General features: G+C 41.2%; 1 protein-coding gene and 1 long non-coding RNA gene across 5 annotated transcripts in view; one reads left to right on the plus strand and one right to left on the minus strand.

Annotated features, from left to right (window-relative positions):
- Nucleotides 1–9627, plus strand: part of LOC128327496 (uncharacterized) — a 57465-nt gene extending 47838 nt beyond the window's left edge. Inside the window, exons 6-8 of the long non-coding RNA XR_008308650.1 lie at nucleotides 3199–3338; nucleotides 3474–3576; nucleotides 7722–9627. This is a non-coding gene — a long non-coding RNA (uncharacterized LOC128327496). The remainder of the gene's footprint in view (nucleotides 1–3198; nucleotides 3339–3473; nucleotides 3577–7721) is intronic.
- MICU3 (mitochondrial calcium uptake family member 3) overlaps nucleotides 1–15546 on the minus strand; it is a 103971-nt gene that overhangs the window by 31189 nt on the left and 57236 nt on the right. For all 4 annotated transcript variants that reach the window (XR_008308642.1, XM_053256321.1, XM_053256318.1 and 1 more), the window contains 2 exons: nucleotides 13359–13397; nucleotides 9523–9618 (listed from right to left, as the gene is read on the minus strand). Coding sequence is in view for 3 of the 4 variants with exons in the window: in XM_053256321.1 (XP_053112296.1) it covers nucleotides 9523–9618; nucleotides 13359–13397 (135 nt within the window). In the remaining variant the exon portion in view is untranslated. The remainder of the gene's footprint in view (nucleotides 1–9522; nucleotides 9619–13358; nucleotides 13398–15546) is intronic.

Consider the following 15546-nt stretch of genomic DNA (forward strand, 5'->3'; position numbering starts at 1 on the left):
CTTTTAAGCTGAATTAATTTCATTTCTCAAAAATAGAAGTAATTGTTATTAACCACAACAATTCTCTCAGCCTAGCAAGCAATATTTGTCTTTCCCAGAAAAGCTGCTTAACAGATTATATTAGGGTTCCCCCCCACACACACTAACACATTTGAGGGCATAAGCAGGAGCAATAGAGAACTGGATTTTGCAATATAGATTTTGCAAAAGTAAAAAACTTCCCAGACTACGTACTTTGTACATAGTTCGAAAACTGCAGTTGGTCCAGAATATGGCAGCGAGGTTGGTCTCTGGGTCATCTCAGAGAGACCATATCACTCCTACCTTAAAAGATCTACACTGGTTGCCGATAAGTTTCCAGGCAAAATACAAGGTCTTGGTTATAATCGATAAAGCCCTAAACAGCTTGGGCCCTGGGTATTTAAGAGAACATCTTCTTCGCTATGAACCACACTGCCCATTGAGATAATCAGGAGAGGTTTGTCTACAGTTGCCACTGGCTCATCTGGTGGCTGTTCATGGATGGGCCTTCTCCATTGCTGCCCCAAGGCTTTGGAACACACTTCCTGCTGATAAGAGCCTCCTCATCTCTGACAGCTTTTAAAAAGTCTTTAAAGATGCATCTGTTCATCCAGGCTTTTAATTAGATACTGTTTTGTGTTTTTTAACAGTTTTAACGTTTTAAATTTAAAATTGTTGTAATGTTTTAACCTTTTTATTTGTTGTTTTTATTGTAAACTGCCCAGAGACTTGAGTTTTGAGTGGCATACAAATGTGTTAAATAAAATAATAAATAATAATAATAATAAATAAAAATTTCAGGCTAGTTTTCTTATAAAAGGTTAAGAAATTATCAAAGCAAATGAAACTTCTTTATTAGCCCAAGACAACAAATTACCTATCTGTGACATGGATACTTAAATATAGTTTGGTATATACCTGTACCTAAATATAGTTTGTTACTATACAAGAGGAGGAAGGGGAAACTATTTTAAAAAGCAGGGGCTATCTTCAGGAATGAAAGCACAAAGATTAAAAGAAACATAGATTCTACAAATGAAAGTTTGAAAAGAACTGCAGCAATGAAAATACTAGTTAAATGGGAAACCTTTAATTGCATAATATTGTATATTAACAGAGAATGCTGTAGATTTTGAAACAGAGTCTGGAATAACTGGTGAGTGTACAGTGTTGGAAGATTTCTGAATAGAAACAAAGGCTATGATGCTAAAATGACAGATATTTGAGTGTGACAGATTCAAAGAAGTACAGTCCTGATCATGGTCCTTCAGCTGTTCCTTAGGGCATTGGGAAGATAATTCAGTAATATTCTTGGTCTTTGAAATCAGAAAAACAGGTTACTCACCTGTAACTATTGATCTGGTAGAGATCCGCCAATATCCATAAGAATGGGTAACCTGTTTATCTGGAGCTACATCTGCTGAGATCATACGAATTGGTGTTTAGTTAGCTCCCCAAAGGAAGAAGGTGCTATTTCAACACCCGCTTCAGAACGCTTCTCCCGAAGCTCGCCTCTGCAGCAAAGTGCACATCTATGGCGTAATGCTTGACGAAGGGTAACTCAGTGGACCAAGTAGCTGCTTTGCAAATGTCCGTGAAGGTTACCCCCAATAAGTGTGCAGCTGAAGAAGCGTAAACACGAGTAGAGTGGGCCTAGATAGCTTCTGGACAATGAACGTTCTGTAGCTTGAATGTCAACAGGATGAGTTCCATCAACCACCTAGACATCCACTGTCTAGAAACACAGGAGCCCATCAAAGAGGCTTTGTATGCTACAGAGAGGCATTTGGTGGACCTGAAATCCTTAGTACAATGTAGGTAGTACAACAGTGCTCTGCGTATTTCTAAGGAATGCATTGCATCTTCCAATAGAGTCGAAGGATCTCTGAAGAACGTTGATAAGATAATGTCCTGGTTGAAGTGGAAGGTAGACACTGTTTTTGGCAGAAAATCTGGGTTCATACGCATCAAGGCATTGTCTGGATAGATTATAGTGTATGGCAAATCTATCCTTAGGGCTGTTAATTCACTTACTCATTTGGCTGTAGTGATGGTCAACTGGAAAGCCGTTTTCAGGGTCACCAGTTTGATGGAGGCTGAACCCATAGGTTCGAAGGGGCCTCTGTCAAAGATGAAAGGACCAGAGATATACTTCAGGACTCAATAGGCATGCAAACCGGTGGGTACAGGTTTAAAAGGCCCTTTAGGAAAGCCTTACTTTTTGGGTGCAAAAAAAAAGTTTTCCCCTCATAACCTGGATGTCTAGAGGATAACGCAGCCATCTCAAATGCACTTTGAGAGACACATTAGCTAAACCTTGAGATTTCAAACCTGTAAGGTAAAGAAGTACATCCCTGATAGTGGCGTGTTCAGGTTGAAAACCTTGTTTCCTTGCATAGAGTTTAAAACAAAGCCATTTGCTCCTGTAATTGCATCAGGTAGGAGATTTCCTCTGTTTAATAAGAATCTTGTTGAGGAATCGATCCACCATGCTGTTAGGCGGAGCGTCAGAACATATGGATGCAGTATCTTGCCTTTATCCAGAGATCCACTACCTGTGGTAGTCTTTGGTAGTGGTTGCCTGACAGTCTGAGTACCTGTGGAAACCATGGTTGCCTTGGCCACCATGGAGTCACCAGGATACAGGACGTAGGAGCTGTTAGAAGAAGAGAAGCCACTTGGCTGATCAGTGGTCAAGGTGGAAACATATAAGGGACCTCCTGCTGCCAGTTCAGCTGGAAGGCATCCCCCAGAGATCACAGGTCATGTCCTGCTCTGGAGTAGAAGCAGCTGCACTTCTTGTTCTCTGAAGTGGCAAATAGATCTATGGTTGGTTGCATCCACTTTGAAAAGAGAGGTGTGATGCACTCCGTCTTGATTTTCCATTTGTGCTGTTGTTGCTGAGGGAAAATCATCCACTAAGATGTTGTCCAGGCTCTTTATGTGTATGGCTAATGCATACACTTGATGCTGGATGCACCAATGCCATAACTGTAGGCTGAGAGCACAAAGACTTTGAAATACAGTCCCTTCCTGGCGGCTGATGTAGGCCAGGGCTGTAGTATTGTCCAATTGCACTTGTACAACTTCCCCCTGTAGGAGCAGAAAGAAGGCTTTCATTGCTTTTAAGACAGCTAGAAGTTCCAGGAAATTGATGTGTAGTTGTCTTTGTTGAAGGGTCCACTTGCCCTGTATTTGGTCGGTCCCATAATGAGTGCCACAGCCCAGGAGTGAAACGTCTGTTGTGAGCCAGATAGAGGGAGTTGTCGTTAGAAAAAGGAACCCCTTCCAGTAGATTCCTGCTCAGCGACCACCAGGTAAGTGAGCACAGAATTTGAACTGGGATTGTTAGAAGTAGGGACTGTGGGTCTACATTCGAGCGGAAGATTGATAGAAACCACAATTGCAGTTTTTGCAGTTTTAATTGAGCATATTTCACAACTGTGTTGTAGGGTGCCATCAGATGTAACAGTCTCTGAATGAGTCAAGCAGGCTGAGATGGATGCTGCTGGACACGGAGCACCAAGTCCTTGATGCATTCGAAACGTTCTTGAGGTAAGTATGCCTTTTTGGCTCTTGTAACCAGAACTGCCCCAATGTAACTGATTGTTGGGACCAGCTACAGTTAGGACTTTTTCCAATTGACTTGGATCCCCAAGTTCTGGAGAAGAGACAATACATATTGTGTTTGCGAAAGTAACTCTCCCTTGACCTTGGAAATCAGGGACACTAGATTTCAAGGACACGTATTTTCATATTTTCATATCAGGGAACAACACAGAAAGTATTTCAGGTTTGCTGTGGGAAGTCAAGTGTACCAGTACACAATTTTACCCTTCGGACTCGCCACTGCCTCCAGAGTATTTATGAAATGTATGGTGGTGGTGGTGGCATACCTTCGGACACAGGGTATATCGATATCCTTACCTGCACGACTGGCTTCCGATATGCACAATATCACATACGGTTTGTGCGGCTGAATCTTGAAGGAGTACATCCATAGTTGTTTGTGTCACCTTTGAAGAATTCACAGGTGCTGGTTTCAATGGTACTGTCCGAATAGAAGCCTGTACCTGGCCCCAAGACTGACTTTTTTGGGAAATTATAAGGTAATCCAGGGGATACTGTCCCCAACAGTGCTGAAGGCAGGGCATTCCCTGCTGCAGATGAGTGAGCAAAGCTGTAGGTATGCCATGGTGAAGTTGCCAGGTGAGCAGCGATTAGTGGGACCGATTGTTGAGTGACCCTTTCCTTTGGTGTCCCCGTCACTGATGTCTGCAGGAAGCCCTTGAAAGTTGACGCCAAGGGGGTCTCAAACTAGAGTCTAAAACAGACAGTAAAGTATGAGCCGTTGTTGTATCTAGGGCCACCTCCCTATCTTCCTCTTTGATATCGAAGGTCGGTATGTCGACAGGACACCAAGGGGTCACCAGCCTTGATGCCGTCAACACAGGCGTATTCAGGGTCGAAACGGGAGGTCGACATCAAAGGGGTGCGAGTCGACAGCACCTCTTGATGTTGATCTGTAGGAATTTGCGTCAGTAGTGAAGGGACCTCTTGATGTCAAGCTTCCGGTGTTGATGCCGGTGGAGAATTTATCGGCGTTGGTGCTGGCGATAGAGATTGAGTCCTTGATGCCATCGGTCTAGGTGTTGACAGGTTTGACATCGACAGACTCAATAGCTGTTGGATCTGATACGTTCAATATTGAAGCCTTCTATGTCGACGGTTGTAGGATGCGTCCAAGCGTCTGCAGATCTGAAAGAGACTGTATCCTTTCTTCTGTGAGCTTTCTCGATCTATGGGAAGGCTGAGGATCCTCCGAGTTTGAATGCCTTCTCTTAGTTTTCAATCCGTCCAACGTCGAACGTGTAGACTTTGACGAAAGTCTTGGGATTTGGTATGATGCTAATGCGCTTAGAGTCAATAGTTTTTTCACAGGAGAAGGTTTCTGGATCGATGTAGATGCCTTTGCAGCCAATGTCAAAGCTGAAGGTCAGGGTTCTGCCGATGTCGAGGGACTTAGCACCTCATCATAAATGATGGCGTGAAGCCGCAAAGCCCGTTTTTCCTCGTTTGTTTTGAGAAGACAGAGAAATATTGCAGGAGGAGACATGTTTTTCTCCCAAACAGATTAAACACAAGTTGTGCAGGTACTTCGAAGGGAGATTGGCATTATAGCCAGTGCATCTTTGGAAGATCCGTTATTCCTCAGCCATCTCCGCATGATCCAAATCATCATCGAAGTCCATTCCAAATAGTCCAATTAACACCAGCAAATTCTCGAAGCCGTTCCAATATACAGGTAACACCATAGTCGTGAAAATCCCATCAAAGCCAATAATCAGTCCGATTTTCCCCCCAAGATAAAACTCACAAGAACTAGTCCGACGAAGAGTGACAGCCCGAGGACTGCACGCAACAGTGGTTGGAAAAGAACGGAAGAATATGGTGCCCAGCCCGCCTTTAAATAGCATGCTGAAGGTGTGGAGGCAGGGCTTGGTTGCTTTGATGAGCTGTGGCATGTTACCGAGTGGGACCTGTGCAGGTGCATTACCCATTCTTATAGATTTCGACGGATCTCAATCCAGATCTGAACCTTCAGAAGCTGATCTGGCACAAAGGTCAAGAGCCACTATAACAGGCAGCAATAGCATTGGGGCTGAAGTTGATTCAGTGATTTTGGAGAAAGTTACACAGGTGTCAAGCTATGACTGGGATGGCATCAGCTAAGGCTTGTTCTCACAGAGATGCACTGAGACTTGACGAGAGATTCCGGCAAGCTTCCTTTGTGATTTTTTGGGGGATGTTGTTGTGCGCTTTCCCTAAACAAATTAAACAATGATCATGTCCATCTAAAATTGGAACTTTACTGATGCCATTACAGTACTTTTAAAATATGATGTACTATGCACAGGCACACAGGCCACAGTGAAAAGGAAGATTTACCCCTAGAAACAGATACAGTGGTCAAGCCACACTACCAGAAACGTCGGGGGGAGGGGTGGATCAGACTTCTGCGACACGTCTTAGATAAAGTTCTTTGTGATGTTGGCGTCACTGCAGTCAGATGAGAACTCAATGGAAAGGAACCTGCCTCAACCCTATGGGAATGTGCACCCAGTGTGCTTTACGTACAAGGAGGGGCATGACTGCCAGCTCCAAAGTCAGAGCTCTAGAACATTCTCAAGAAGCTTTATGAAACACTGCACAGAGAGCAAGAGCGTTATTCGCCTTTCAGAAATACGTCCCTGAGGGCTGCATGACTCTCAGGAATGTATTTTTGGAAGGCAAAGAACAAAGGCAGGGCAAGAGAGAGCACCAAAAATCCGTCTCCTCTTCCCCCACATGCATGCTTGCTGCTTTGCAACACTCTGCTTAATTAAGAGCAGCCTCACTGCAAAGTGTCTAATGGCTACTATGGTTGTCAGCCACTGTTCTTTATAACAACTATGTTATTCTAATATCAGACAAACATAAAAACCAGGCTTCTAGTGAGTGTCTATTCTGTATAAAGAGTGCTAGGACAAATTTATGCCGAATCGCAATAAACTAACCTAACAAGACTACAGGTCACCTTAAGTAGTGCAGTGGGGAAATGCTTGACTAACAAGCAGACGGTTGCCGGTTCGAATCCCCGCTGGTACTATATCGGGCAGCAGAGATATAGAAAGATGCTAAAAGGTATCCTCTCATACTGCATGGGAGAATGCAATGGTAAACCCCTCCTGTATTCAACCAAAGAAAACCACAGGGCTCTGTGGGTGCCAGGAGTCGAAATCGACTGGACGGCATACTTTACCTTTATCAAAACTATGGTCTGCAGAATGGTATATCCAGAAACTAGTCTTATAGCACCCAATATAAGCCCCACCCCCAACTAATAAGCAGGTATGGGCTTGAATAGTGCCAAGATACAAGACTGCTTGGACTCCTTTAGATGAGCCATCGTTAAATGGAAGAGCACACACTACATGCAGAAAGTCTCAAGTTCAATTTCCAGATAGGGCTAGAAAAGACCCTTGTCTGAAACTTTGGAAAGCTGCTGCCAGTCAGTGTAGACAATACTTCACTAGATGGACCAGTGATATTGTTAGGAGGTCCAGAATTGGGTCCTGTGCACCCCATTGCACCCATAAAGAGGAGAGAAGTCTGGAGTTTCCTGCCCGAAGGAGGATCCAGGAGTTAGACAGTGTTTAGCACTGTGGCTAAAAGCAGTACAGTGGTCCCTCTACTTACGAAATTAATCCATTCCGAATGCACATTTGTAAGTCGAAAAATTCGTAAGTCGAAAAGCGGTTTCCCATAGGAATGCATTGGGAACGGATTAATGCATTCCGGAGCCTGGAAAAAGACCCAGACCCCCAGTAAGGCTTGCAAACTGCACAGGAACATTTCTTTTCAAGAATAAACAGGCAGTTAAACAGGCAGGCAAGTCAAGGAAACCGCATGTAAAATTCGTAAGTCGAGGAAACCCCATCTAAAAATTTGTAAGTCGAGGAAACCCCATCTAAAAATTTGTAAGTCGAAAAAACCGCATCTAAAACCGGATCTAAAACTGCCGTTTGTAACTCGAAAAATACTTATGTCGAGTAGTTTGTAAGTCGAGGGACCACTGTATAGGGAAATGAGCCAGGAGGACGCATAGCTGTCTCGACTCAGATCGATTAACTTTTGTCTTTTCTCTGGTGTCAACACAGTAGTCCAGGCCAGGCGTTTTAGAGGCTTCGCTTTATCAGTACGCTCATCGACGTTGGATAACACGGTGCTTATGTTTCGACATCAACGTCGAAGACTTTCCCGAAGTCGAGGAGCTGTGCCCAGCTTTCAACGTCGAAGGACGGTCCGATGTCGAGGCATGTCTGTGAGACGCCAAACGCGTTAAGGTCGAGGATTTCGATTTCAAATGAGAAGGCGTCAAAGCAGGTTTCGGAGGAGTCTTCGACATTGAAGGACGGGGTGTGCCCGGTGTCGAGGGACTTAACACCTCGTCATAAATTGCCACTCTGAGGCGGAGTGCCCGATTCTTCCGCATTTGCTTGGAAAACGAAAGACATATCTTGCAAGAGGAGACATTATGCTCCTCACCCAAGCAAATTAGGCACAAGCCATGAAGGTCTTTTGAGGGGAGTTTAGCACTCCAGCCCTCACACCTCTTAAAAGACTTTTTCTCTTCATCCATTCCGGTGAGTGAGAGGGGTAGTCAAGTCCGTTCTATGGGTCAAAGCCAGTCGAAGGTTGTAAGCCGGTCCGAGTGAGAAGTTTAGAATTATCGTCAGCCAGAAATAGGTCATACACTAAAGTATATATATATATATAAATAAAAACTCATGAGGAACTTTCCGACGGAGAGGCGGCAGACCGAGGTTCAAACGCAAAGGCGGTCGGAAAAGAACTGAGGAACATGGTGCCCAGCCCGCTCTTAAATACCACGCTCTGCGTGGGGGCGTGGCTTGGACGCCTCAACAAGCTGAGGCATGGCTACCACAAGGTTTCCTGTGCAGGCACAGAACCCATTCTTATGGCTGTCGACGAATCTCAATCCAGATTTTCCCCTTCTCTCCCTAATTCCCCCTTCCTTTCCCTCAGTGCATGTGAGTGCTTGTGGTACCATCAGCATAGGCTTGGAAATTTGGTTAGATCTTTTACTAGTAAAGTTGAGGAGGGTGGTCAACTCCTCCCCTGGTTTAAAAGGTAGCCCTAGATTGTCGCAAGCCCATGATGTCACGGGCTTGTGACAATATCTCCACTGTGCAGGCATGCCAAACGGCAGACCCTACATCGCTCTGGGAGCCGCCACCACTGGAGGGGGTGGGATGGAGAAGGACTACCCCTGGTTCACCTCCTGGAAGCCATCCCTCAGCCACGCGGTAGCAGAAACCTAAAAGCAAAAGCATGGAGATTTCGCAGGTCGAGGTGGCTCATCTCATAAAGCCTGCACTCCCCCCTTCCCCTCACCACCAAGCCTCCTGCCCCATCCTTTCCCTCTTTCTTTTCCCTTCTCCATTTTCTCTCTCTCTAGCCAAGCCCCATCCTTCCCCCCTCTCCATTCTCTCTCTCTCAAGCCAAGCCTCCGGTCTCATCCTTTCTTTCCCCCTCTCCCTTCTGATCAAAGTGTATTCTTATCCAAAAGTATGAGAAAAACTTCTCTATTTTTTTCTTTTCTTACAAGTGCTCCATGTTAACTGTGAGATTTGGCAGAGGTGGAAAGGAAGAACAATGCATTTTATTATGTATACTGTACAGACTGTATTGTATTTATTTTATTAGGATGAATTTTAATTCAAAATTTGGCAGGTTTAAGTAATGGTGCTCACAAACATCACGGACTCTTAATAAACCGATGTACCAAACAAACAAAACACAGTCCCAAAGCAAGAGGAAAAAATACATAAATAATAAAAGATGTACTGTATTTACAATGGAAGAAAATAAAACAAAATTTAAAGTTAAAAAGATAAGTGAAAAACAGTTATGGACCATACAGAGGTTTTATTATACCTCTGCAAGGTCCGAAAAGAGTGCCTGGCTTGTGCTACGTCTTAGAGTATCCCAATAGCTTCTTGGAAGAAGATCCTCTCCTTCTGTTTTAAGTACCTGTAGAATTTTCAAGAAGCATGGGGGGGGGGGAGAGATAAAATAATAATCACCAAGAACAGTTTATTCACATTTACACCTTTGCTAACTCATCTTCAAAAAGGAGAAAATCATATGAAATTAGTACCCTTTCATTTCTTCCTGAACAAAGAAAAATGTAATACACACTGCCTACAACACATAGCTATTTTCAAAGCAGCAGTGCCCCCTAGAACTCATTTCCTTATTCGTTGTGTTGTGATTTTGTAAGAAAAATCTTTTGATGTTGTTTTTTAAAGTATGTTTGCATGTGGGACCACAACAAACACTGTAGCTTTTGCATACATTTTCTTCACAGACTGCAAGGATCTTGCATGTTTAGATTTTTTTCAATGCATTTTCGAGAAACCAATACAGACCCAATACAGATTCAAATTTCACTGAAACAAATTGGACTTTAAAGTGTAATGACTAACTTGTCCAATTGATTTCAATATAACTTAAGTGCTAACTTTGTATGAGAGCCAATATGTGGAATGTTATCTTGCTAGATAAAAAGAATTATAGGGATAATTTAGTCAAAAGTCAGAAGATTTTAAAGTTCTATTTATTTCCAGGGAAGAGAGTTAAGCATGTGCTTAACCCTGTCCTATTGAAATCAGAGGAATTTAGTGGTGTAACTTTGGCAGGATCATGCTTAGTTTTCATCAGAAGCCAACATATTTGTTCAAAAACAGATAAATAGAATATGTGTTTTTATATATATATATTTATATATATATATATATATATATATATATATATATATATATATATATATATATTTATATTTATATTTATATATTTATATATTTATATATTTATATATATTCCATAAATGTCTCCAGCCAATATAGATATTTTTTTAGGCAAAAAAACTACCTTTAATTATATGCTAAGAAATTACGTTCTTATTTTAGGTATTCTGTAGTGACAGATGACACAGAATGAAGGTAATGATGTGCATGTTTGTACACTGTAGAATTTTCTTAAAATTTACCAAAATTAAATTAATGGACATTCTGATCCCTAAATTCACTCAAAAATAAATTTCATATAGCAAGTGTGCTTAGCAATATGGTGTTGAGATGTAAACTCATAAGCAATTTTACATGAAGCATTATGCTGCAGTTATAGCCACAATTATATGTGTTATATTTGGAGAGGCTGAAGTGCAGTGGACTACATTCTTCCACTATGCCAGCGCATTGTGGCCAAAGGGGGATAGAGGTATACAGTAATCTTGAAACAAGAAACTAGAAGCATATCTGGTAGCTACAAGCCCACTGCTCAGCTTATGGATCCTCTCCCATGAGATTGCTCCTATGACAATTTACAGTGCTGATTATCTGTTAAGTAGAGAATGTGAGCAGGGCTTGAACTCCTCCCACCCACCACCAATGGAATGCTCTTGTATACTCTTCGGGAGCTCCCTATGAAATGGATTGGTGTGGTGGCATTAGAATAGTGCTTTTCTGTTTCTCCTTATAAACTGCTTTACAAGCTCAAAAATTTGGTACAATGCTTCCTTTCATAGTGCTCAAATATAGTAAAATGTATTTAACCAGCAAAGAGGCACTGTCCTTATTCAACCTCACAGCGTCCTTCCAGAAACGATTGCTGGTATATACACACCTTGCATTTCTTTTTAGAATGTACGCCCTCTGGAGACAGGGAATTATCTTATTACTTTTTCTACAGAAACCACTGAAAACCTTTTTGCTTGAAAAGTGGTATATAAATAATTCTAAATAAATAAAGTAGCACAGATACAAACCACATTTCATTAACTTCCACTACTGTGAATGAATGTGGCCTGCACCCATAAATATAGCCTACTTATATAATTCACAGTGCCTAGGTATTAGTTTTTACATGATTTCAAGGAATAAGTCAGTATAAAAAAAGACTGTTAAATAAAAGACAGTATTTTTCATCTTTTGAGTGTGTTATACTGCATTTAATTTCATGGCCAATTCTAGTAACACCAAAGAAATTTGAAGACTGCAAAAAAATGTCAATGGAAACAAAATTGATATGTGTGTCCCATTACTAAGACTGCCAATCTTGTTTATGCTTGCAAGCCTGATCTATTAAAATAATTAAAAGCCTTCTCCCCTGCTTCAGTGGTAAACAAATATCATTCATACTGAAGTAATTTAATGTTGTGACATTGACTTTTACACCTGGAATTATATTAATGAGTACCTTTACAGTAAACAGACATTTGATATTTTGCTTAAAACGGTTACTCATAATGGCTCCATGGTTTAAATTGTGATGTAGTTGTGACCTTCCATCCTGACCAAGTTATTTTTTTCAAGGAAAATCCCTTTGGATGAGTCAGAGAATGGCTGAAAAACTTAGCAGAAGCAAAAGTGATCTTTACAATAAACTGGTAGTACAGATTATTTCAATAGAGAGAATAAAACCACTTGTTGTCTGGAGTAATATTTTATAGCATAAATGGTTTGTCTTCTCTCCTTTTATGGGCATTTCAACACAATCCTTCAACCCAAAGTTTTTCGCATAAGGACCATTCACAACATATACTTTTCCTGTCAAGGAACCATCATTGCCACAGTCCTCATCACATAATTCTCAGGCAAATGCACTATGGGAATGGTGAAACAAGGAAACTGCTATCCAATTATTATTATTCTGCACCATCCTCAGAATGCATTTGTATGGAAATCCTTCCATAGGAATCATTCTGTGAGGGGAAAACAAACATGTCAGAAATTATAAAATAGCCAAATTAAGCCTTTCATCATACTCGATTTTATCTGTTCAATTCAATACCAAATATGTTAGTATTTTTCAGTTATGCATGCTTCATCTGCATACAGTTACAGTAAGTAGCTGTGTGATTCATTTTCAGTTTTGCCAGACATGATTCACATGCAATGCATGCTAACAGTATGCACCAGGCAAGGCTCGAAAGTAGTGATACATAGTACAGAAGAAAAGAAGTATGTTTTTCTATTCTACTTGTAGCACATAGCTCAACTCTATTAGCTTTCAAGGACTTAGAAAAGGTCTTTAAAATATCAGTTCCTATGTCACCAATAGTAGAATTGCTTTATAAGTATTATCATAAATCTACATTCATCTAGTACGATGAAATTAATTCTATGTTGTATCTCTTGTTCATCGTACTCCACACCTAGCCTAGTCTTTTCATTTTCACCAAGATGTCCTCTCTAGAATTTCAACTTGAAGAGTCTCTGGGGCTTTTTATTGCCTTTAATCTGAGCATTCCAGACTCAAGGCAAAAGAAAAAGAAGAAAAGTCCTGAAAAGCATTTCAAGCTGAAATTCTAGAGGGGGCAGCCTGACTAGATTCAGAAGTGGTTGTGGATCCATGTGTGTAAATATATTTGCTTGATAAATGTAGAAACTAATATCCTAACACTAAAATAATCTCAGTCACTTCATCCTTACCTAGCATGGTAAGCCCGACCCTTTCCAGGCTACAATTTGATAACTTTAGAACAAGCAGTTTCTCCCAATCTATACTGAATTTTTAAAAATTTTCATTCTTTTTTTGTAGTGAATACTTATCATATAGGTTAATACTTCATACAGTAAATACAAGAAATTTCTCCCAATCTATACTGAATTTTTAAATTTTTCATTTAATATTATGAACCACTTTTGGCAGTGAATACTTTTATCATATAGGTTAATATTTCATACAGTAAATACATCTAGAGTACATACAGCATTAGCAGAATTGTGGTATCCATAAAGCTGAAGATGCTGACATATTGCAGCAAGAATGAAGTGAAGAGTTGTATTTCAAAATGAAGTCAAGATAAAAAAGAAAGAAAGAAAGACAATGTAAGTTAATGCATGAGTCTTCATTTTACATGATAAGAAGACATTTTCTTCTTAAAGATAGGTTAGTTTTTAATGTCTTAACATTATTTTAATAATAATGTTCTCAGATTTCTAGAAGTAGGCAGCCAACTCAATGTTACCATAACAACATTATGAAAGACTAGAAATGGAGTTCTACCTCCCACTAGAATCTACACAGGTACCATTGCTTCTGCAAGAGGCAGAAGCCTTTTTAGCTGGCACTACTGCTTTCTGCCAGATTCCAGACCTGCTCCAGAAATAAATGGAGGCCTCCAGAGCAAAGAGAGGGAGAAGGCATACCCCTCAGCCCCCACTGCTCCCCTGTAACTGGTATTCATAAGAATACTGCCTCTGAACCTGGAGGCAACATAGCCATCATGACTAGTAGCTATTGGTTCTTCCTCCCAATGGGCCTAGCCCCACTAACACTACAGGATGACTACCAATTGACATGGAAATGAATTCTGGTGGCGAAAATAGCATTACTTGGGCTATCCCCTGCCCACCTCCTCTCCATGAGCAGGCGAGAACACTCCTCAAACAGCACATAATGGACATAGAGCACCAAGTTGACCTAGGCAGGGTCCTAAACTTCCTTATCTCAGGAAGTCTGAGATACATAGCAATACCTGCTGTTTACCTTATGCAGCTTGAGGTCCCCAATCACAGAAAGGCCTTCTCCTCGGCTGTACTAGATGGAAGATACGGGAAGATCCCTTTCTCGGAACTCCTGTACCCATGTGACACTGGGCAAGTTGAAACCACAGAGCATGTCCTCCTTCATTGCACATTCTACATAGACTCCCACAATATCCTCATTCTCCCACATTCCCTGGCTGCCCTGATCAATTCTACACCTCCCTATTACTCTCTGACTGCAATCCCTCTACAACGTTGCTAAGTTCTGTGCACTTGCAGGCAAAATTCGCTGGACTCTGACTGCCAGGAAATGCTAATTAGATCTGATGCAGCACAGAGCCCCACCTATAATCTATGGAACATTTACAATTTTATAGTTTTCAATTTTGATTCAATAATAATTTTTAATTCTATGCCTTTTACTTCTAGATTTTTAGCTATCCCACAATTTTAACCCATACAGTTCTAATCTTTTGGTCTCCTATAGTGTTATATTGTAACTGCTATTCATGGTGCTTTCAGTTTCTGTGCTCTGCCTGCCTTACAGCAGCCAAAGGCCATAATACAGTCTTTATAAACCTTATAGGTTCTAACCACTTGCATTTTTATAGTTTTCTTACTGTTTATACTCCCTCCATTTTAATATCCTTCAACAGCTGCCAATGTAGGTTTTTTTGCCTTATGCTGGTCAAATACCGTAATAAAGTTGATTGATTTATATTGATTCTTGTTCTCCATTAAGTGGTCTAATCCCTTTTAAAAGGCACCTAGGCTAGAGGTCATCACCATACCCCATGGCAGCAAATACCACAGATTTCACACTATGTGAAGAAAATCTTCCTGTTGTCCATCCAAAATCTCCTGCCAATCAGTTTCATTGAATGGCCTCTAGTTTTAGTGTTGTGAAAGGAAGAAAAAGTCATCTCCATCCATATTCTCCAGACTAGGGATTCTCAACGTTGGGTCCCCAGATGTTATTGGACTTCAACTCCCATAATCCCCAGCCCCAGTGGCCTTTGGTTGGGGATTATGGGAGTTGAAGTCCAATAACATCTGGGGACCCAACGTTGAGAATCCCTGCTCCAGACTATGTATAATTTTTGAAGTGCCTGGTTTGCAGAGTGTGGAGAAAGTTGAGAGAGATAAACTTTTCTCCCTCTTTTAATACACTAGAACCAGGGGTCATCCCATGAAACTGATTGCCAAGAAATCAAGGACCGACAAAAGGAAGTACTTTTTCCATACAACACATAATACTAGTGTGGTGTAGTGGTTAGAGTGCCAGACTAGGACTGGGGAAACCCGAGTTCAAAACCCCATTCAGCCATGATATTTGCTGGGTGACTCTGGGCCAGTCACTTCTCCCTCAGCCTAACCTACTTCACAGGGTTGTTGTGAGGAGAAACTT

The sequence above is a fragment of the Hemicordylus capensis genome, chromosome 5 (assembly GCF_027244095.1).
Source record: "Hemicordylus capensis ecotype Gifberg chromosome 5, rHemCap1.1.pri, whole genome shotgun sequence".
Classification (NCBI taxonomy): domain Eukaryota; kingdom Metazoa; phylum Chordata; class Lepidosauria; order Squamata; family Cordylidae; genus Hemicordylus; species Hemicordylus capensis.